Genomic DNA, 23,676 nt, shown 5'->3' on the forward strand with positions numbered 1-23,676 from the left:
TGGTTGGGGCACTGTTGGAATATTGTGTGCAATTCTGGTCTCCTTCCTATCAGAAGGATGTTGCAAAACTTGAAAGGGTTCAGAAAAGATTAACAAGGATGTTGCCAGGGTTGGAGGGTTTGAGCTACAGGGAGAGGCTGAACAGGCTGTTTTCCCTGGAGCATCGGAGGCTGAAGGGTGACCTTATAGAGGTTCATAAAATTATGAGGGGCATGGATAGGGTAAATAGACAATGTCTCTTCCCTGGGTTTGGGGAGTCCAGAACTAGAGGGGCATAGGTTTAGGGTGAGAGGGGAAAGATATAAAAGGGACCGAAGGGGCAGCTTTTTCACCCAGAGGGTGGTACATGTATGGAATGAGCTGCCAGAGGATGTGGTGGAGGCTGGTACAATTGTAACATTTAAGAGGCATTTGGATGGGTATATGAATAGGAAGGGTTTGGAGGGATATGGGCCGGGTGCTGGCAGGTGGGACTAGATTGGGTTGGGATATCTGGGTCAGCATGGACGGGTTGGACCGAAGGGTCTGTTTCCGTGCTGTACGTCTCGATGACTCCCCACGTTCCAATCACCCCTCCCCCATTCCCATCTCCCCACATTCCCATCCTCCCCCCCATGCGAACCCCAACACCCAGTATCCCACCTCCTTCCCCCCACCCCCATCAGTCCACCTCCTCTCGCTCCCATTTCCCCCTCACCGACTCCCGTTCCCCCACCTCCTCCTGTCTCCCCCGTCCCACCTCCTCCCCTTCCCACCCCTCCCCCCAATGTTCCCCATTTCCATCTCCCCCAAGACCCATTCCCAACACAAATGGCCACGTGACACCTCCCCCTTGGCCCACACTGGACGCTGTGCCAGCCTCAAAGATGGCGGCGGCCGTCCCGGTCACACATGGGGGGGGCGTGGCGCTGACCACTGACCTTTGACATCCTGGCGCCACCGCAAGCGGCAAACCGCCAAATCGTGAGGGGGGGAGGAGGAAAATAAAACAATAAAAATAAAAATCCTCAGGTGTCAATGCGGACGTCCTGTGAGTGAACAGGGAGCGGGATGACGGTTTTAAGTGCAATTTAATTTTGAAATGATGTTTTTGTCCGTTGAGGGGAGCGTGACCCGGAAGTGGACCCCCCCCGGAGGAAGATGAAAACATGGAGGAGAAGCCCAACTTTTCAAACCCTTCTTAAAGGAAGTTTCTGGTGTTTTCGCGGCTATCCATGAGGAGAACCCCCCTTAAAATATCGCCCTCTCTCACCCCCGAGGGGTTTCAGCCGCGATCCTGAGAATTTTTTTAAATTTTTTTTTTAGCTTGACTTTCTCGGCCAAACAAACTCCATAAGATCTTCCTATTGCCATTTCTTCGCCCCTCTACCTGCCTCTGTTTCCAGGATGCCCGAGATCAAGCTCCAACATGTGGTATCGTGCAGCAGTGAAGATGTGGTGAGCGCGCCCTCCCTCCATTACCCAGCAGCCCCCACATTGGCATCTTCGGTCAATGTTTTGGAGGCCAGTCTTTGACCTTTGGGGCGGCTTTTGGGTGGCTCCACTATCGTTTCCCCCTTCGATCGTCGCCTCGGGACTAATGTGTGCCCCGGACGCAATTCAGGTGGTATTGGCGCTGGGAGGGCGGTCAACCGACTAGAGCGTGGCCAGCGATATTTCTCTTTGTTGGCATCGTTCCAACGCCAAGCTGGTTAATTGGCCACGTTCTTGGGGAGACGGCACTGCCCGCAGGTTGAAAGAAAGCATTATCCCATATGGGGTTAGTATTCATGTGTTAGGCTGAATGGCACTTCACATTGGCAGTGCCACACTGTCGGAGGGTCAGTGCTGAGGGAGTGCCGCACGGTCGGAGGGTCAGTGCTGAGGGAGTGGGCACTGTCGGAGGGTCAGTGCTGAGGGAGTGGGCACTGTCGGAGGGTCAGTGCTGAGGGAGTGGGCACTGTCGGAGGGTCAGTGCTGAGGGAGTGGGCACTGTCGGAGGGTCAGTGCTGAGGGAGCGCCGCACTGTCGGAGGGTCAGTCCTGAGGGAGTGCTGCACTGTCAGAGGGTCAGTGCTGAGGGAGTGGACACTGTTGGAGGGTCAGTGCTGAGGGAGCGCCGCACTATCGGAGGGTCAGTGCTGAGGGAGTGGGCACTGTCAGAGGGTCAGTGCTGAGGGAGCGCCGCACTGTCAGAGGGTCAGTGCTGAGGGAGTGCCGCACTGTCGGAGGGTCAGTGCTGAGGGAGTGGGCACTGTCGGAGGGTCAGTGCTGAGGGAGTGCCGCACTGTCGGAGGGTCAGTGCTGAGGGAGTGGGCACTGTCGGAGGGTCAGTGCTAAGGGAGTGGGCACTGTCGGAGGGTCAGTGCTGAGGGAGTGGGCACTGTCGGAGGGTCAGTGCTGAGGGAGTGGGCACTGTCGGAGGGTCAGTGCTGAGGGAGTGGGCACTGTCGGAGGGTCAGTGCTAAGGGAGTGGGCACTGTCGGAGGGTCAGTGCTGAGGGAGTGGGCACTGTCGGAGGGTCAGTGCTGAGGGAGTGGGCACTGTCGGAGGGTCAGTGCTGAGGGAGTGGGCACTGTCGGAGGGTCAGTGCTGAGGGAGTGGGCACTGTCGGAGGGTCAGTGCTGAGGGAGTGGGCACTGTCGGAGGGTCAGTGCTGAGGGAGTGGGCACTGTCGGAGGGTCAGTGCTGAGGGAGTGGACACTGTTGGAGGGTCAGTGCTGAGGGAGCGCCGCACTGTTGGAGGGTCAGTGCTGAGGGAGCGCCGCACTGTCAGAGGGTCAGTGCTGAGGGAGCGCCGCACTGTCGGAGGGTCAGTGCTGAGGGAGCGCCGCACTGTCGGAGGGTCAGTGCTGAGGGAGCGCCGCACTGTCGGAGGGTCAGTGCTGAGGGAGCGCCGCACTGTCGGAGGGTCAGTGCTGAGGGAGCGCCGCACTGTCGGAGGGTCAGTGCTGAGGGAGCGCCGCACTGTCGGAGGGTCAGTGCTGAGGGAGCGCCGCACTGTCGGAGGGTCAGTGCTGAGGGAGCGCCGCACTGTCGGAGGGTCAGTGCTGAGGGAGCGCCGCACTGTCGGAGGGTCAGTGCTGAGGGAGTGCGCACTGTCGGAGGGTCAGTGCTGAGGGAGTGCCGCACTGTCGGAGGGTCAGTGCTGAGGGAGTGGGCACTGTCGGAGGGTCAGTGCTGAGGGAATGCCGCACTGTCGGAGGGTCAGTGCTGAGGGAATGCCGCACTGTCGGAGGGTCATTGCTGAGGGAATGCCGCACTGTCGGAGGGTCAGTGCTGAGGGAGCGCCGCACTGTCGGAGGGTCAGTGCTGAGGGAGCGCCGCACTGTCGGAGGGTCAGCGCTGAGGGAGCGCCGCACTGTCGGAGGGTCAGTGCTGAGGGAGCGCCGCACTGTCGGAGGGTCAGTGCTGAGGGAGTGGGCACTGTCGGAGGGTCAGTGTTGAGGGAGTGCTGCACTGTCGGAGGGTCAGTGCTGAGGGAGCGCCGCACTATTGTATCATCTGTCAGGTTAGTAGCTAAATGGAGACCCTGTCTGCTCTGAGATGAATAGAATTGAATCTATGTCCGTTTTAAGTTCAGGTGATATTTCTCTGAAGGTGACATTCGAAAAGCGAATGACATAGGAGCATTAAACATAACGTCACCAGAGTTTTATTGCCAGTGTCCTGGGGCCAATATCTCTGCCCAAGTCCTTGAGGAAGGAGATGATCTGTGTTGTTTGTGGCATCTTGCTGTATGGAAATTAACTGATTGAATCTCTTCATTACAGCAGTGACCATATGTCCAAAAACATCTCTTATTGGCCAATAGGCTTGCAGCATTGCAGTGGTGAAGGGTGCTCTGTAATACATGATCTTTATTTAATATTGAAATTTAGAATTCATTTCGGGAGTTGATGGCCTACTGATGTTATTGTTGGACTATTAATCCAGTGACGTTGATAACGTTCTGCGGACCTGGTTTCTAGTCCTGCCATAACAGATGGTGGAATTTGAATTCAGTAAATACCTGGAATTAAGAATTTAATAATGACCGTGAATCCATTGTCGAAAAAAAACATCTGGCTCATTAATGTCAATGAGTTTTGAGAAGATTTGTAGCTCAGGCTGAGGTTCTGGATGTAGGTTTGGCCGCTGAGCTGGAACATTCGTTTTCAGATGTTTCGTCACCATACTAGGTAACATCATCAGTGAGTCTCTGGATGAAGCACTGATGGTATGGCCCGCTTTCTATTTATGTTTTGAGGCTTCCTTGGGATGGTGATGTCATTTCCTATTCTTTTTCTCTGGGGTGGTAAATGGAATCCAAGTCAATGTCGAGAGTGTGTTGCTGGAAAAGCACAGCAGGTCAGGCAGCATCCGAGGAACAGGAGAATCAACGTTTTGTGCATAAGCTCTTCATCAGGAATGGAGCTTGTGGGCTGGGGGCTGAGAGATAAAAGGGAGGGGGTTGGGGCTGGGGGGAAGGTAGCTGAGAAAGCGATAGGTGGAAGAAGGTGAGGGAGAAGGTGATAGGTCAGGGGGTTAGTGATGGACAGGTCAGAAGGGTGGTGCAGAGTTGGAGACTTCGAATTGGATAATGTTGGGGGGGGGGGGTGGAAGGGAAATGAGGAAGCTGTTGAAATCCACATTAATCCCGTGTGGTTGCAGGGTCCCAAGGTGGAATATGAGGCATTCCTCCTTCAAGCGTTGGGTGATAATGGTTTGTCAGTGGAGGAGGCCTAGAACCTGCATGTCCTTGACGGAGTGGGAGGGGGAGTTGAAGTGTTCAGCCACAGGGCGGTGGGTGCAGGTATCCCAGAGATATTCTCTGAAACGATCTGCAAGGAGACGTCCTGTCTCCCCGATGTAGAGGAGACCACATCGGGTGCAACGGATACAGTAGATGACATTGGTCGAGGTACAGGTAAATTTCTGACGGATGTCCCTTGGGGCCTTGGATGGAGGTTTTGCACTTCCTGCAGTGGCAGGGAAAGGTCCAGGAGTGGCTTGTTGGCTGGCGGGGGACGTGGACCTGATGAGGGAACCGTGGAGGAACTCCCCTCCCCTCTGTCCAAAGCCCCAAGGGATCTTTTCACATCCATCAGGAATTTACCTGTACCTCCACCAATGTCATCTACTGTTGCACCTAGTGTGGTCTCCTGTACATCAGGAGACAGGACGCCGCCTTGCGGATTGTTTCAGAGAACATCTCTGGGATACCCGCACCCCCCAACCCCACCACCTTGTAGCTGAACACTTCAACTCCCCCTCCCACTCTGTCAAGGACATGCAGTCCTGGGCCTGCTCCACCACCACACCCTAACCACTCGATGCCTGGAGGAAGAACGCCTCCTATCCCGCCTTGGGACCCCGCAACCACACGGGATAAATGTGGATTTTAACAGCTTCTTCATTTCCCCTCCTCCCACATTATCCCAGTCCCAAGCCTCCAATTCGGCACCGCCCTCCTGACCTGTCCATCACTACCCCCTCTGACCTTCACCTTCTCTGTCATCTTCATCCACCTATCACTTTCTCAGCTACCTTTGCCCTAACCCCACCCCCCTCCCTTTTATCGCTCAGCATCTGGCCCACAAGCTTCATTCATGATGAAGGGCTTATGCCTGAAATGTTGATTCTCCTGCTCCTCGGATGCTGCCTGACCTGCTGTGCTTTCCTAGCAACACATTCTCGACTCTAATCTCCTCACTTTCTCCAAGTCAATGTGTTTGTTGATAGAGTTTCAGTTGGAGTGCCATGCTTCTAGGAATTCTCGTGCGTGTCTCAGTTTGGCTTGTCCTAGGATGGGTGTGTTGTCCCAGTCAAAGTGGTGTCCTTCCTTATCTGGTGTGAGTAGTCTGACAGTCATTTCCAAGATGCCTTTGATGTAGGGGAGAGTGGATAGGGTTTCTGGGTTGTTTTGTCTGCTTATTTGGGTTTGTTGCTGAGAAATCGGCAGACTGTGTTCATTGGGTACTCAGATCCCTTGGCATCATGGTAGCTCACAAACCCACCAACAACACGAAAACAGCAGCCAAAAAAAACCTTGCAAGAACTGTAACAAACACTACGTTGGACAAACAGGCAGCAAACTAGCCATCAGGATACATGAACATCAACCAGCCAGAAAAAAGATATGACCCTCTCTCACTCGTATCCTCACATACGGATGGGGAAGGGCACCACTTCGACTGGGACAACACACCCATCCAAGGACTAGCCAAACAGAGACATGCACGAGAATTCCCAAAAGCGTGGCATTCCAACCAGAAGTCTATCAACAAACACATTGACTTGGATCCCATTTACCACCCCCTGAGAAAAAGAACAGGAAATGATGTCACAAATCTGAGGAAACCTAAACGCATAAATAGTAAGCGGACTATGCCACCAGTGATATCTAGTGCTCACTGATGATACCTAGTGTGGTGACGAAACGTCTGAATATGAACCTTCCAGCTCAACGAGCAAACCTACATCAATAATGTCCTTTAGGGAAGGAAACTGCCATCCTTGCCTGGCTTTGCCTACATGTGATTCTAGCCCCATATCAATGGGGTTGACTCTTAACTGCCCACTGAGTAATTGGGGATGAGCAATAAATGTTGGTCTAACTAGCAACACCTTCACTCCAAGAACGAATTTTAAAAATTATCATTGGCCTGATGTGGCATGATACTAAAGTTAGCATGTCACATTAAAGCATTGAGAGTCATAGAGATGTTTAACAATGAAACAGCCTGTTTACTCAAATAGTATCAAGACAAACTGGAATAGACGAAACAATTTACATATAACACAAGTTTTAAGATTTTGAAACACTTGGTAAAGTATAAATCCATTAATTCCAGCAGCATTCTTAATGTTACTCACACCAGAAAGAATCCCTCTCTCTACCGTGTCTGTAGTGCTTAGTTTAAATTTCACTTCTCTCCCTTGACAATCTGATAGCCTCTTTTTTTTTGAATCTTTAAACTAATGAGCTTAGACTTTCTTAGCTTCAAATGACCCATTTGGGGTTTTAACCAAACACGAGTGAATCCTGAGAAGAGTATAAAGAAAGTAGGAGTATACTTAAGAGGGAAATCAGGAGGGCAAAACGGGGACATGAGATAGCTTTGGCAAATAGAATTAAGGAGAATCCAAAGGGGTTTTACAAATATATTAAGGACAAAAGGGTAACTAGGGAGAGAATAGGGCCCCTCAAAGATCAGCAAGGCGGCGTTTGTGTGGAGCCACAGAAAATAGGGAAGATACTAAATGAATATTTTGCATCAGTATTTACTGTGAAAAAGGATATGGAAGATATAGACTGTAGGGAAATAGATGGTGACATCTTGCAAAATGTCCAGGTTACAGAGAAGGAAGTGCTGGATGTCTTGAAACGGTTAAAAGTGGATAAATCCCCAGGACCTGATCAGGTGTACCCGAGAACTCTGTGGGAAGCTAGAGAAGTGATTGCTGGGCCTCTTGCTGAGATATTTGTATCATTGATAGCCACTGGTGAGGTGCCGGAAGACTGGAGGTTGGCAAACGTGGTGCCACTATTTAAGAAGGGCGGTAAAGACAAGCCAGGGAACTATAGACCAGTGAGCCTGACCTCTGTGGTGGGCAAATTGTTAGAGGACAGGATGTACATGTATTTGGAAAGGCAAGGACTGATTCGGGACAGTCAACATGGCTTTGTGCGTGGGAAATCCTGTCTTACAAACTTGATTGAGTTTTTTGAAGAAGTAACAAAGAAGATTGATGAGGGCAGAGTGATAGATGTGATCTATATAGACTTTAGTAAGGCGTTCGACAAGATTCCCCATGGGAAACTGATTAGCAAGGTTAGCTCTCATGGAATACAAGGAGAACTAGCCATTTGGAGACAGAACTGGCTCAAAGGTAGAAGACAGAGGGTGGTAATGGAGGGTTGTTTTTCAGACTGGAGGCCTGTGACCAGTGGAGTGCCACAAAGATCGGTGCTGGGCCCCCTACATTTTGTCATTTATTTAAATGATTTGGATGTGAGCATAAGAGGTACGGTTAGTAAGTTTGCAGATGACACCAAAATTGGAGGTGTAGTGGACAGCGAAGAGGTTACCTCAGATTACAACAGGATCTTGACCAGATGGGCCAATGGGCTGAGAAGTGGCAGATGGAGTTTAATTCAGATAAATACGAGGTGCTGTATTTTGGAAAAGCAAATCTTAGCAGGACTTATACACTTAATGGTAAGGTCCTTGGGAGTGTTGCTGAACAAAGAGACCTTGGAGTGCAGGTTCATAGCTCCTTGAAAGTGGAGTCGCAGGTAGATAGGATAATGAAGGAGGCATTTGGTATGCTTTCTTTTATTGGTCAAAGTATTGAGTACAGGAGTTGGGAGGTCATGTTGCGGCTGTACAGGACGTTGGTGAGACCACTGTTGGAATATTGTGAGCAATTCTGGTCTCCTTCCTATCGGAAAGATGTCGTGAAACCTGAAAGGGTTCAGAAAAGATTTACGAGGATGTTGCCAGGGTTGGAGGGTCTGAGCAACAGGGAGAGGCTGAACTGGCTGGGGCTCTTTTCCCTGGAGCGTCGGAGGCTGAGGGGTGACCTTATAGAGGTTTATAAAATTGTGAGGGCATGGATAGGATAAATAGACAGTGTTTTCCCTGGGGTCAGGGAGTCCAGAACTAGAGGTCATAGGTTTAGGGTGAGAGGGGAAAGATATAAAAGAGGCAACTTTTTCACACAGAAGGTGGTACGTGTATGGGAGGAAGTGGTGGAGGCTGGTACAATTGCAACATTTAAAAGGCATCTGGATGGGTATATGAATAGGAAGGGTTTGGAGGGATATGGGCCGGGTGCTGGCAGGTGGGACTAGATTGGGTTGGGATATCTGGGTCGGCATGGACGGGTTGGACCGGAGGGTCTGTTTCCGTGCTGTACGTCTCTGACTCTATGACTTCTGGTGTGGAACTGTAAAAATAACCTTTTTAGAATGAAGTGAACTATTTCTTAACATTCCTAAATTATCTCCCTTACTTAGCAGAGGTTTTCACATCCAGCTCTGCTCAGGAATTCTGCTTAATTCCCCGACCCAAAAAAGCTTTATTTAAGCTATGTTTCCCCACCCTCAAGGCAAAAACAATTCCAGATTCTTCTAACTGAAGCCTAATGCACATCACCGTTCATTCTGTTCACCTGTGAAACCCTTCCAATGTAAGCAAAACCCCGCTAGCCTCCAAAAACTAACTAACTCTTACCTTTTATTTGTTAAAATTCATCACAATGGTTACGTAACTCCCAACAAGTTAATGATCAAACCTCTTCACACAGACAGAAAACTCACTAGCCACCACTTCAAAATCTAAAGCAGATTATACGATGTGGAGATTACACATTCTACATCACAGTAACGAGATGACTGCGAATTTTGTTGGTTTTACTCTGTGCAGACTGTTTTGTCATCCACAGCGGTTAGGTGATGCTGTTCTAATCTACAGTGAATGCAAGCCTTGTAATTTGCCCCGAGATGGAAATGTGTTGCTGGAAAAGCGCAGCAGGTCAGGCAGCATCTAGGGAACAGGAGAATCGACGTTTCGGGCATTAGCCCTTCTTCAGGAAGAAGGGCTAATGCCCGAAACGTCGATTCTCCTGTTCCCTAGATGCTACCTGACCTGCTGCGCTTTTCCAGCAACACATTTCCATCTCTGACCTCCAGCATCTGCAGACCTCACTTTCTCCTTGTAATTTACCCCATCTGTTTCAGCTCAACAAAATCTTTATATGTCCGATAATTAAACCGTTTGATAATATTTGAAATCAGCTTTGTGTTGACATAACTTGGAAGCTTCGAATTTTGTGTTTGCAGTTTAATGTTACTTTTCATGTGAGATATCGGGTAAACATGATCCAAAGACCTGTCAAACTGGATCAGCGTTAAGAGACATTTTAGGGCAGGCCAGAGAGGTGGAGACATTTCAGAAAAGAATCCCACAGCTTGGAACATCAGGAAGGTGAAGGTGTGCAGAGATAGAGAGGGGGCGTAGGGGCTGGAGGGGGTTACAGAGACAGGGAGGGGGTGTAGGGGCTGGAGGGGATTACAGAGACAGGGAGGGGGTGTAGGGGCTGGAGAGGATTACAGAGACAGGGAGGGGTGTAGGGGCTGGAGGGGATTACAGAGACAGGTAGGGACTGGAGGGGGTTACAGAGACAGGGAGGGGTGTAGGGGCTGGAGGGGGTTACAGAGATAGGTAGGGACTGGAGGGGATTACAGAGACAGGTAGGGACTGGAGGGGGTGACAGAGACAGGGAGGGGGTGTAGGGGCTGGAGGGGATTACAGAGACAGGGAGGGGGTGTAGGGGCTGGAGGGGGTTACAGAGACAGGGAGGGGGTGTAGGGGCTGGAGGGGATTACAGAGACAGGTAGGGGCTGGAGGGGGTTACAGAGACAGGGAGGGGTGTAGGGGCTGGAGGGGGTTACAGAGATAGGGAGGGGTGTAGGGGCTGGAGGGGGTTACAGAGATAGGGAGGGGTGTAGGGGCTGGAAGAGAATGATGTGGGATTTGATTAGAACAATGGGAATATTAAAATCTCCGCTTTGCTCTGTTACCATGAACCAGTGCTGCTCAGTGAGTGCTCAGAGTGATGGGTGACCCTGGATGTGGTATGAGCTGGGTACATTGACTGCAGAGCTTAGTATGAGCTCCGGTTTATAGAGGGTGGTTGAACGAGGGTTGGGAGCTGGAGCGAGTCAGTATCTGAGACTGAAGAAAAGAAATCGCTCTGTGGTATTCTGGAAGCTGACTTCCTTGTTCCTGTGTTGCAGACTCACAAGGCTGACAATCTGTTAAAACCAGACACCTACAGGAAATGGAAGTGTTCAGATCTTGGTGAGAAACAGGTGTCTGTCATCCTCCAGGTGAGTCAGTGTAAGGAGCTGGATTATTCAGTGCCCAGACAATGACCATCTCTGACAAGGGAGAATCTAACCATCACTGCATGATATTCAGAAGCGACCTTCACTGAATCCCCATACAATCAACATGCTGTGGGGGTTTACCATCACCCAGAAACTGAGCTGGACTAGCCGTGCAAACACAGCGGCCCCAAGAGCAGGTCAGAAGCTGGGAATCCTGCAGCGAGTAACTCACCTGACTCCCCCAAAGCCTGTCCCAGCATCGACAAGGCAGGAGGGTGAGGGAATACTCCCCACTTGCCCCTGGATGGGGGCAGCTCCAACAACACTCGAGAAGCTCGACACCATCCAGGGACAAAGCAGCCCCCGCTGGATTGGCCCCACACCCACAAACATCCCCTCCCTCCCCCCACCGACGCTCAGTAACAGCAGTGTGTACCATCCCCTCCCCTCCCCCCCGACGCTCAGTAACAGCAGTGTGTACCATCCCCTCCCCCCCCGACGCTCAGTAACAGCAGTGTGTACCATCCCCTCCCCCCACTGATGCTCAGTAACAGCAGTGTGTACCATCCCCTCCCCCCACCGACACTCAGTAACAGCAGTGTGTACTGTACCATCCCCCCCCCCCCGACGCTCAGTAACAGCAGTGTGTACCATCCCCTCCCTCCCCCCACCGACGCTCAGTAACAGCAGTGTGTACCATCCCCCTCCCTCCCCCCACCGACACTCAGTAACAGCAGTGTGTACCATCCCCTCCCCCCACCGACACTCAGTAACAGCAGTGTGTACCATCCCCTCCCTCCCCCCACCGACGCTCAGTAACAGCAGTGTGTACCATCCCCTCCCTCCCCCCACCGACGCTCAGTAACAGCAGTGTGTACCATTCCCTCCCTCCCCCCACCGACACTCAGTAACAGCAGTGTGTACCATCCCCTCCCTCCCCCCACCGACGCTCAGTAACAGCAGTGTGTACCATTCCCTCCCTCCCCCCACCGACACTCAGTAACAGCAGTGTGTACCATCCCCTCCCTCCCCCCACCGACGCTCAGTAACAGCAATGTGTACCATCCCCTCCCTCCCCCCACCGACGCTCAGTAACAGCAGTGTGTACCATCCCCTCCCTCCCCCCACCGACGCTTAGTAACAGCAGTGTGTACCATCCCCTCCCTCCCCCCACTGACACTCAGTAACATCAATGTGTACCATCCCCTCCCTCCCCCCACCGACGCTCAGTAACAGCAGTGTGTACCATCCCCTCCCTCCCCCCACTGACACTCAGTAACAGCAGTGTGTACCATCCCCTCCCTCCCCCCACCGACACTCAGTAACAGCAGTGTGTACCATCCCCCTCCCTCCCCCCACCGACGCTCAGTAACAGCAGTGTGTACCATCCCCTCCCTCCCCCCACCGACACTCAGTAACAGCAGTGTGTACCATCCCCTCTCTCCCCCCACCGACGCTCAGTAACCGCAGTGTGTACCATCCCCTCCCTCCCCCCACCGACGCTCAGTAACAGCAGTATGTACCATCCCCTCCCTCCCCCCATCGACGCTCAGTAACCGCAGTGTGTACCATCCCCTCCCTCCCCCCACCGACACTCAGTAACAGCAGTGTGTACCATCCCCTCCCTCCCCCCACCGACACTCAGTAACAGCAGTGTGTACCATTCCTTCCCTCCCCCCACCGACGCTCAGTAACAGCAGTGTGTACCATCCCCTCCCTCCCCCCACCGACGCTTAGTAACAGCAGTGTGTTCCATCCCCTCCCTCCCCCCACCGACGCTCAGTACAGCAGTGTGTACCATCCCCTCCCTCCCCCCACTGACACTCAGTAACAGCAGTGTGTACCATCCCCTCCCTCCCCCCACTGACACTCAGTAACATCAGTGTGTACCATCCCCTCCCTCCCCCCACCGACGCTCAGTAACAGCAGTGTGTACCATCCCCTCCCTCCCCCCACCGACGCTCAGTAACAGCAGTGTGTACCATCCCCTCCCTCCCCCCACCGACACTTAGTAACAGCAGTGTGTACCATCCCCTCCCTCCCCCCACTGACACTCAGTAACATCAATGTGTACCATCCCCTCCCTCCCCCCACCGATGCTCAGTAACAGCAGTGTGTACCATCCCCTCCCTCCCCCCACTGACACTCAGTAACAGCAGTGTGTACCATCCCCTCCCTCCCCCCACCGTCGCTCAGTAACAGCAGTGTGTACCATCCCCTCCCTCCCCCCACCGACGCTCAGTAACAGCAGTGTGTACCATCCCCTCCTCCCCCCACCGACGCTCAGTAACAGCAGTGTGTACCATCCCCTCCCTCCCCTACCGATCCTCAGTAACAGCAGTGTGTACCATCCCCTCCCTCCCCCCACCGACGCTCAGTAACAGCAGTGTGTACCATCCCCTCCCTCCCCCCACCGACGCTCAGTAACAGCAGTGTGTACCATCCCCTCCCTCCCCTACCGACCCTCAGTAACAGCAGTGTGTACCATCCCCTCACTCCCCCCACCGACACTCAGTAACAGCAGTGTGTACCATCCCCTCCCTCCCCCACCGACGCTCAGTAACAGCAGTGTGTACCATCCCCTCCCTCCCCCCACCGACGCTCAGTAACAGCAGTGTGTACCATCCCCTCCCTCCCCTACTGACCCTCAGTAACAGCAAGGTGTACCATCCCCTCCCTCCCCCACCGACGCTCAGTTACAGCAGTGTGTACCATCCCCTCCCTCCCCCCACCGACGCTCAGTAACAGCAGTGTGTACCATCCCCTCCCTCCCCCCACCGACGCTCAGTAACAGCAGTGTGTACCATCTCCTCCCTCCCCCCACCGACGCTCAGTAACAGCAGTGTGTACCATCCCCTCCCTCCCCCCACCGACGCTCAGTAACAGCAGTGTGTACCATCCCCTCCCTCCCCCCACCGATGCTCAGTAACAGCAGTGTGTCCCAGCTACAAGGCGCACTGCAGGAACTCACCAAGTTGGCTCTGACAGAGTCTCCGGATGCCATGGACCCTGTGTATCCAGCCTGATTGCCGGTTATCGGGGAAGGGGATCTGAGATTCACGTGGCCGATATTAATCATTTGTTGTTGTCATCTCATTAGTGGAGATGAAATCTCCAGTCTGTTTGGCTTCCATATGTATGAGAGTCATTGTGCACTCAGGTTGTAACACTGCTGCTCTCTCTCTTGCTCGCTCCCTCTCTCGCTCTCCACGGATGCTGCCTAACCTGCTGAGTTTTCCTAGCACTATCATTTTATCTTGTTTTGGGTTGTAAACTATCCCTTTCATTTCACCTATAACAGAGGTTACTCGTTTGTTTCAGAGGGATGCGGTATTCTTGACTAGGGGCTGTTCCAGGCGCAAGGAAAGGGCAGTGTGGCTTGTGTACAGCATTGAGACTGAACAGCTGGGCTGAATGGCTCGTGTGTGTCGGTCCTATGTAAGATGATGTCTTGTGTCCTTTCAGTTTGAGAAAGCAGAATACATACACGGCATTGACATTGGAAATGAGGGCTCTGCGTTTGTGGAGATCTTGGTTGGCAACTCGACGTCAGCCTGTGAGCAGGATTTTGAGGTGAGCCGACATTTAACCTTCAACCAATAAACCATGTCATCGCCATGGAGTATTACCTGGTTCTCTCATTAACCCGCACGCCGCCTGGGCCTATACAGGGCCACCACCGTAACCTCGGGTCCAGTTACCACAGTTTCAGTTATCCCTGGTTTACCTTGGCCCGAGTGTATTACATGGAACATTTCAGAACCAGGGGGCTGTCAAGGAGGGAAATTTTACATGTAAATGAATGAGTTTGCTACTATCTGCAGTTGCACGGTAGGTCTTGGAAATGTATCCCCCGTGGAAATAGAGGTGGGCCGGACTACTGTATTATTATTATTATTATTGTGTCTGTATATTGTTCTGCATAAATTAGTTTCTGCCTCTCCTAAACACAACAGTGACTGCTGTCTGACAGCTTCATGTAGGACCTGAGTACTGCACGACATCTGATGGAAGGCCGAAGGGCCTGTATTGTTCTATGAAGACGCTAGAGTAAAGCAGCTCAGTTTCGATGTTCAGCTGTCATCCAGCTGAATAGTGGAGTAGGGCACAATGGGCTGAGCGGTCTGCTCCTGCTCCCTCGTTGCACGGTCTGCTCCAGTGTTTGCTGCAGCCCCCCTCACCGATTGGCACCTTGCCTCTGCCGCCTCGCAGGTCCTCCTCGTCTCCTCGTTCTTCATGTCTCCGACAGAGAGCCGGAATGGTGCACCCCTCAACAGGGTCCGAATGTTTGGCTCGGAGAAGCTGGCCAAAGCCACCTTGGGGAAGAAATGGGACCGTGTCAAAGTGGTCTGCACGCAGCCCTACAACAAGGTGAGTGCTGTTCCAGTCCGTCACAGACCTCTCCAGTCACTGTGACCCTCCGTGTTTGAGTAGATTGAGTTATTACTCTGTTATGCTGTCCTGTTACGTTTGCCCCTTCCCTCCCTGTCACATGTAGGACCTTCATGTTAGTTTCTCTCTTGCCCGTCACGTTTCATTTCGGGGTAATTCGTTTTCCGCTCCCACCACTCTCGCAGACAGGCCATTCCAGATCGCGACCATTCTCCATCGAAAGGAGATTCCTCCTCTCCCATCACGCTCCCACATCTCTACACAGAATCTTGAGGCTGTGTCTCACCCCAAATGCTACCAGCTGTGTGGAACAGCTTTCCTTCAATGTGCAGTGGGGTCTGCTTTGTCCATCTCGATTAGATTATCCCATCAGTCCCTGCGTTCTGAAAAGAAATGCTGCAATCGCGTATTACACCCCCCCCCCCCCCGCCCTCGGTTCACCAGGACAAAGCAGCTCCCGCTTGATTGGCACCACATTTCCCACCCCCCCCTTTCTTCCTCTTCCACCGACGCTCAGTAACAGCAGTGTGTACCATACCCTCCCTCCCCCACCGACGCTCAGTAACAGCAGTGTGTACCATCCCCTCCCCCCACCACCGACGCTCAGTAACAGCAGTGTGTACCATCCCCGCCCTCCCCCCCACCCCCACCGACGCTCAGTAACAGCAGTGTGTACCATCCCCTCCCTCCCCCCACCCCCACCGACGCTCAGTAACAGCAGTGTGTACCATCCCCTCCCTCCCCCACTGACGCTCAGTAACAGCAGTGTGTACCATCCCCTCCCCCCCCCCACCAACGCTCAGTAACAGCAGTGTGTACCATCCCCTCCCCCCACCACCGACGCTCAGTAACAGCAGTGTGTACCATCCCCGCCCTCCCCCCCACCCCCACCGACGCTCAGTAACAGCAGTGTGTACCATCCCCTCCCTCCCCCCACCCCCACCGACGCTCAGTAACAGCAGTGTGTACCATCCCCTCCCTCCCCCACTGACGCTCAGTAACAGCAGTGTGTACCATCCCCTCCCCCCCCCCACCAACGCTCAGTAACAGCAGTGTGTACCATCCCCTCCCTCCCCCCCCCCCCCCCACCGACGCTCAGTAACAGCAGTGTGTACCATCCCCCACCGACACTCAGTAACAGCAGTGTGTACCATCCCCTCCCTCCCCCCACCGACGCTCAGTAACAGCATTGTGTACCATCCCCTCCCTCCCCCACCGACGCTCAGTAACAGCAGTGTGTACCATCCCCTCCCTCCCCCCACCGACACTCAGTAACAGCAGTGTGTACCATCCTCTCCCTCCCCCACCGACGCTCAGTAACAGCAGTGTTGTACCAGCTACAAGATGTACTGCAGGAACTCACCAAAGATCCTTAGGCAGCACCTTCCAAACCCACGGCCACTTCCATCTAGAAGGACAAGGGGCAGCAGGTACATGGGGACACCACCCACCTGCAAGTTCCCCTCTGAGCCCCTCACCATCCCGACTTGGAAATATATCGGCCGTTCATTCCTGCGTCGGAATACTGGAATTCCCTCCCTCAGGGGCATTGTGGGTCTACCCACAGCACATGGACTGCAGTGGTTCAAGAAGGCAGCTCACCCCCACCTTCTCAAGGGGGGCAACTAGGGAGGGGTGGGGGGGGGGAAGAAATACTGGGCCCGGCCAGTGGCACCCACATTCCAGTGAATGGTGGTCGCTGTGCAGCCTCTGGGTGCTCCTGTAGCACACAGTTTCCCAAGCTGGTTCATTTGTGGGTCTGGGAGGGACGCGGAGAAAGGAATTTCAGATCGGGGCAGCTGAAGCTTATTTCCTTAACGTGAAACAAGAGGTTACAATGAAATGGTGGCAAGTACAAGTTTGACGTTTGTCCCATTGAGTTGTGTTTTCTCTTTTAATTTTCATGTCTCTTCCCCCGATGCAGAATTTAGCGTACGGCCTCTCGTTTATCAGATTTTACTCCACTCCACAAGACATGGAGAAGTCAGCAGAATCCTCCTCACCGGTGAGTTTGGAGAGAAACGTGAGCTCTCTCCTCCTTCCCAGGTTCATTGAACAAGGACTTACATTTGCATAGCGCCCTTACAGTAGTAGGCATCCCATTATGCTTCACAGGAGTGACCATAGAATAAGATCTGAGCCATGGAAACAGGTGAAGTGAAGCTCAGTCAATGTGGTCGGTTTATAAGGAACATCTTTCAGGATGGATTGAGAAAGGGAGAGAGGGAGGAGGAGGAGAGATTTTTGGAGGAATTCCAGGGCCTCAAGAAGCTGAAGCTCAAGAAGCATGACCATCAGCAAGAGGAGGGGGGCGGGGTGGGGGGTGTGGTGTTGCTTGCTTGAGAGGCTGGAATGGGAGGAAGGCAGAGATTTTGCAGGGTTACAGAGGATAGAGGACAAGGTGACAATTAGGGAGGGATGTAGGGACTGGAGGGGGTTACAGAGATAGGGAGGGGGTATAGGGACTGGAGGGGGTTTCAGAGATAGGGAGGGGTGTAGGGGCTGGAGGGGGTTACAGAGATAGGGAGGGCTGTAGGGAGTTACAGAGATAGGGAGGGGGTGTAGGGATTGGAGGAGGTTACAGAGATAGGGAGGGGGTGTAGGGTCTGGAGGGGGTGTAGGGTCTGGAGGAGGTTACAGAAATCGGGACGGGCATACGGGCTGGAGGGGGTTACAGAGATAGGGAGGGGGTGTAGGGGCTGGAGGGGATTACAGAGATAGGGAGGGGTGTAGGTGCTGGAGGGGGTTACAGAGATAGGGAGGGGGTGTAGGGGCTGGGGGAGGTTACAGAGTTAGGGAGGGGGTGTAGGGGCTGGAGGGGTTTACAGAGATAGGGAGGGGGTGTAGGGGCTGGAGGGGTTTACAGAGATAGGGAGAGGGTGTAGGGGCTGGAGGGGGGTACAGAGATAGGGAGGGGGTGTAGGGGCTGGAGGGGGTTACAGAGATAGGGAGGGGGTGTAGGGGCTGGAGGGGGTTACAGGGATAGGGAGGGGGTGTAGGGGCTGGAGGGGGTTACAGAGATAGGGAGGGGGTGTAGGGGCTGGAGGGGGTTACAGAGATAGGGAGGGGCTGGAGGGGGGTTACAGAGATAGGGAGGGGGTGTAGGGGCTGGAGGGGGTTACAGAGATAGGGAGGGGGTGTAGGGTCTGGAGGGGGTTACAGAGATAGGGAGGGGGTGTAGGGGCTGGAGGGGGTTACAGGGATAGGGAGGGGGTGTAGGGGCTGGAGGGGGTTACAGAGATAGGGAGGGGGTGTAGGGGCTGGAGGGGGTTACAGAGATAGGGAGGGGCTGGAGGGGGTTACAGAGATAGGGAGGGGTGTAGGGGCTGGAGGGGGTTACAGAGATAGGGAGGGGGTGCAGGGAAAGAGGAGGTTAGTGGTTGTTGTGGAGGGAGGAGAGTGATCTCCATGAGCATCCCTCTTTGAGAACTGTCTGGGTTACTTGTGTTTCATATCTCCCTGTGTGATTCGGCATGCTATTTGATCATCGCTGTTTGAAATGTTTTACGATGTCAAGGGTACGAGATAATGCAGGTGGTTGTCTGGATCCCTCCCCTGTCCTTGGTTTAGAGACACATTGCTGAGCGAGCATGCACTTCTGATTTTTAACTAGCCTTTTGCACTTGGCTGTCTTCCCAGCAGAAGATCACCAAACTGGGTCAGTTTGTGGTGAAGGAGGAGGATGGCAGCAATGATAACCTCAAGCCAGGCAGCCTGTTCTTCAGCCGGGCCAGCAGACCCCAGCTGAGCACGCCTGCAGGTCAGTATCTCCACAGCCAGGAGGGTGAGGCCGGGTGCACTGCTAGGATCGAAGGACGGACATCCCTTTGGAGATTGTGATTGTTGAGAATGGCAGGTTTGTGGCTGGGATCGCAGCTCAGTCCTTTATTGTGGAAACAACGTCTAACTATGAAGCAGAGTTTGTTTAAGCAGAACAGTACACTTGCTCCTCGCTACCTGCAAGTCATTTCTCTTCCTCATAGACACTTGGTCCCTTGGAATAGATAGGAGACTTAGACAGGAGCGGTTTCTGTAGCAAGACTGTTCCTCTGTCCTAAGTGCATAATGAGGATTTGGTGTACGCTGTGGTTTGTAGAGACTGATTAATGAGCACCACATTACATCGCCTGCTGTAACTTTTCAAATGATTACAGAGGAAATGCATTCTCAACTCTGGCATTTGATTACCTGGATTTCAGATGATCCAGATAAGATCACAAGGTCACGATGCTTGGATAATATGTGTTATCCTGCATTGGATTATCCAGCATTCGATTATCCGAACAAAATACTCCCAGGCTGTGTTGTTCAGATAATTGAGGTTCCTCCATAGTCCATTGCAGTAAACCATCTACAGGCTGTGTTTAAACAGTACACCACAGTAAACCATCTACAGGCTGTGTTTAAACAGTACACCACAGTAAACCATCTACAGGGTGTGTTTAAACAGTACACCACAGTAAACCATCTACAGGGTGTGTTTAAACAGTACACCACAGTAAACCATCTACAGGCTGTGTTTAAACAGTACACCACAGTAAACCATTTACAGGGTGTGTTTAAACAGTACACCACAGTAAACCATCTACAGGGTGTGTTTAAACAGTACACCACAGTAAACCATCTACAGGGTGTGTTTAAACAGTACACCACAGTAAACCATCTACAGGGTCTGTTTAAACAGTACACCACAGTAAACCATCTACAGGGTCTGTTTAAACAGTACACCACAGTAAACCATCTACAGGCTGTGTTTAAACAGTACACCACAGTAAACCATCTACAGGGTGTGTTTAAACAGTACACCACAGTAAACCATTTACAGGGTGTGTTTAAACAGTACACCACAGTAAACCATTTACAGGGTGTGTTTAAACAGTACACCACAGTAAACCATCTACAGGGTGTGTTTAAACAGTACACCACAGTAAACCATCTACAGGGTCTGTTTAAACAGTACACCACAGTAAACCATCTACAGGGTGTGTTTAAACAGTACACCACAGTAAACCATCTACAGGGTGTGTTTAAACAGTACACCACAGTAAACCATCTACAGGCTGTGTTTAAACAGTACACCACAGTAAACCATCTACAGGGTGTGTTTAAACAGTACACCACAGTAAACCATCTACAGGGTCTGTTTAAACAGTACACCACAGTAAACCATCTACAGGCTGTGGTTAAACAGTACACCGCAGTAAACCATCTACAGGGTGTGTTTAAACAGTACACCACAGTAAACCATCTACAGGCTGTGTTTAAACAGTACACCACAGTAAACCATTTACAGGGTGTGTTTAAACAGTACACCGCAGTAAACCATCTACAGGGTGTGTTTAAACAGTACACCACAGTAAACCATCTACAGGCTGTGGTTAAACAGTACACCGCAGTAAACCATCTACAGGGTGTGTTTAAACAGTACACCACAGTAAACCATCTACAGGCTGTGGTTAAACAGTACACCGCAGTAAACCATCTACAGGGTGTGTTTAAACAGTACACCACAGTAAACCATCTACAGGCTGTGTTTAAACAGTACACCACAGTAAACCATCTACAGGCTGTGTTTAAACAGTACACCACAGTAAACCATCTACAGGCTGTGTTTAAACAGTACACCACAGTAAACCATCTACAGGCTGTGTTTAAACAGTACACCACAGTAAACCATCTACAGGCTGTGTTTAAACAGTACACCACAGTAAACCATCTACAGGGTGTGTTTAAACAGTACACCACAGTAAACCATTTACAGGGTGTGTTTAAACAGTACACCACAGTAAACCATCTACAGGCTGTGTTTAAACAGTACACCACAGTAAACCATCTACAGGCTGTGTTTAAACAGTACACCACAGTAAACCATCTACAGGCTGTGTTTAAACAGTACACCACAGTAAACCATCTACAGGGTGTGTTTAAACCGTACACCACAGTAAACCATCTACAGGCTGTGTTTAAACAGTACACCACAGTAAACCATCTACAGGCTGTGTTTAAACAGTACACCACAGTAAACCATTTACAGGGTGTGTTTAAACAGTACACCACAGTAAACCATCTACAGGCTGTGTTTAAACAGTACACCACAGTAAACCATCTACAGGCTGTGTTTAAACAGTACACCACAGTAAACCATCTACAGGCTGTGTTTAAACAGTACACCACAGTAAACCATTTACAGGGTGTGTTTAAACAGTACACCACAGTAAACCATCTACAGGCTGTGTTTAAACAGTACACCACAGTAAACCATCTACAGGCTGTGTTTAAACAGTACACCACAGTAAACCATCTACAGGCTGTGTTTAAACAGTACACCACAGTAAACCATCTACAGGGTGTGTTTAAACAGTACACCGCAGTAAACCATTTACAGGGTGTGTTTAAACAGTACACCACAGTAAACCATCTTCAGGCTGTGTTTAAACAGTACACCACAGTAAACCATCTACAGGCTGTGTTTAAACAGTACACCACAGTAAACCATCTACAGGCTGTGTTTAAACCGTACACCACAGTAAACCATTTACAGGGTGTGTTTAAACAGTACACCACAGTAAACCATCTACAGGCTGTGTTTAAACAGTACACCACAGTAAACCATTTACAGGGTGTGTTTAAACAGTACACCACAGTAAACCATCTACAGGCTGTGTTTAAACAGTACACCACAGTAAACCATCTACAGGCTGTGTTTAAACAGTACACCACAGTAAACCATCTACAGGCTGTGTTTAAACAGTACACCACAGCAAACCATTTACAGGGTGTGTTTAAACAGTACACCACAGTAAACCATCTACAGGCTGTGTTTAAACAGTACACCACAGTAAACCATCTACAGGCTGTGTTTAAACAGTACACCACAGTAAACCATCTACAGGGTGTGTTTAAACAGTACACCACAGTAAACCATCTACAGGGTGTGTTTAAACAGTACACCACAGTAAACCATCTACAGGGTCTGTTTAAACAGTACACCACAGTAAACCATCTACAGGCTGTGTTTAAACAGTACACCACAGTAAACCATCTACAGGCTGTGTTTAAACAGTACACCACAGTAAACCATCTACAGGCTGTGTTTAAACAGTACACCACAGTAAACCATCTACAGGCTGTGTTTAAACAGTACACCACAGTAAACCATCTACAGGCTGTGTTTAAACAGTACACCACAGTAAACCATCTACAGGCTGTGTTTAAACAGTACACCACAGTAAACCATCTACAGGCTGTGTTTAAACAGTACACCACAGTAAACCATTTACAGGCTGTGTTTAAACAGTACACCACAGTAAACCATCTACAGGCTGTGTTTAAACAGTACACCACAGTAAACCATCTACAGGCTGTGTTTAAACAGTACACCACAGTAAACCATTTACAGGCTGTGTTTAAACAGTACACCACAGTAAACCATCTACAGGCTGTGTTTAAACAGTACACCACAGTAAACCATTTACCGGGTGTGTTTAAACAGTACACCACAGTAAACCATTTACAGGGTGTGTTTAAACAGTACACCACAGTAAACCATCTACAGGCTGTGTTTAAACAGTACACCACAGTAAACCATTTACAGGCTGTGTTTAAACAGTACACCACAGTAAACCATCTACAGGCTGTGTTTAAACAGTACACCACAGTAAACCATTTACCGGGTGTGTTTAAACAGTAAACCATCTACAGGGTCTGTTTAAACAGTAAACCACATTAAACAGTCTGCTGGGTCTTTTTGTCCAGTGATCCATAGCAATGTAATCTGCTCAGTGTATCTGTGTAGCACACCATGGCAAATAGTCATCAGCATCAAGGTCAATTGTAAACCATCGCAGTTTACTGAGTCTTTTTAGTCAGCAGACCCCAGCAGATAATCGAGGCTGCGTGAATTGCAGTAACCAGCTTGTGAGTCCCCCTCGTGCAACATTGTGGCAGGCTGATACCTCCATCAAACCTGCAGTTTGTAGAAGATATCCCACACCTAATGTCGATCTCACTGTCACTTTAGATGTTATGATCCTGTTGATTATAAGGACGCGAGTGGGATGGCCTCATCATTTTTTCCTGTGTTGTGGACATCAGACCTGGTGCACACAGCCATCTGATTGTATTTCTCTCCTCCTCCTCCAGCCACGTCTACTCTGCCAGCGAGCGACAAGCCCACGGCGAGCTACGCGGCGGCTGCATTGGAGGCGAGCGGTGTCACCTCTCCGAGCTCCTTGTCCACAGCAAAGGAGAAACCTGCGAGGCCCGGACCCAGTGCCCCCTCTGCAAAGGTACGCGGCTTACACCACCACCACCACCACCTGCTCCTCCGACTGGCTCCCTGGCGCAAGCCCACTCACTCAGGGAAGGGCAGGTGGGAGTTGTCACATCGATGCCAGCCCCAGATAATGAATGGTGCACCGAAGATAG

At 51.3% G+C, this 23,676-nt stretch overlaps 1 protein-coding gene across 1 annotated transcript in view; it reads left to right on the forward strand.

Moving 5' to 3' along the window:
• Positions 1–1,140: 1,140 nt before the first annotated feature.
• Positions 1,141–23,676, forward strand: part of LOC122544247 (DNA repair protein XRCC1-like) — a 60,027-nt gene continuing 37,491 nt past the window's right edge. The window contains 7 exon segments of the mRNA XM_087981098.1: positions 1,141–1,437; positions 10,765–10,857; positions 14,323–14,430; positions 15,070–15,228; positions 17,174–17,254; positions 18,889–19,009; positions 23,392–23,537. Of these exon segments, the coding sequence (XP_087837224.1) occupies positions 1,387–1,437; positions 10,765–10,857; positions 14,323–14,430; positions 15,070–15,228; positions 17,174–17,254; positions 18,889–19,009; positions 23,392–23,537 (759 nt within the window). The 5' untranslated portion in view covers positions 1,141–1,386.

The sequence above is a fragment of the Chiloscyllium plagiosum genome, unplaced genomic scaffold (genome assembly GCF_037043375.1).
Source record: "Chiloscyllium plagiosum isolate Xiang-an unplaced genomic scaffold, Cpla_swu_hap1 HiC_scaffold_38, whole genome shotgun sequence".
Taxonomy (NCBI): domain Eukaryota; kingdom Metazoa; phylum Chordata; class Chondrichthyes; order Orectolobiformes; family Hemiscylliidae; genus Chiloscyllium; species Chiloscyllium plagiosum.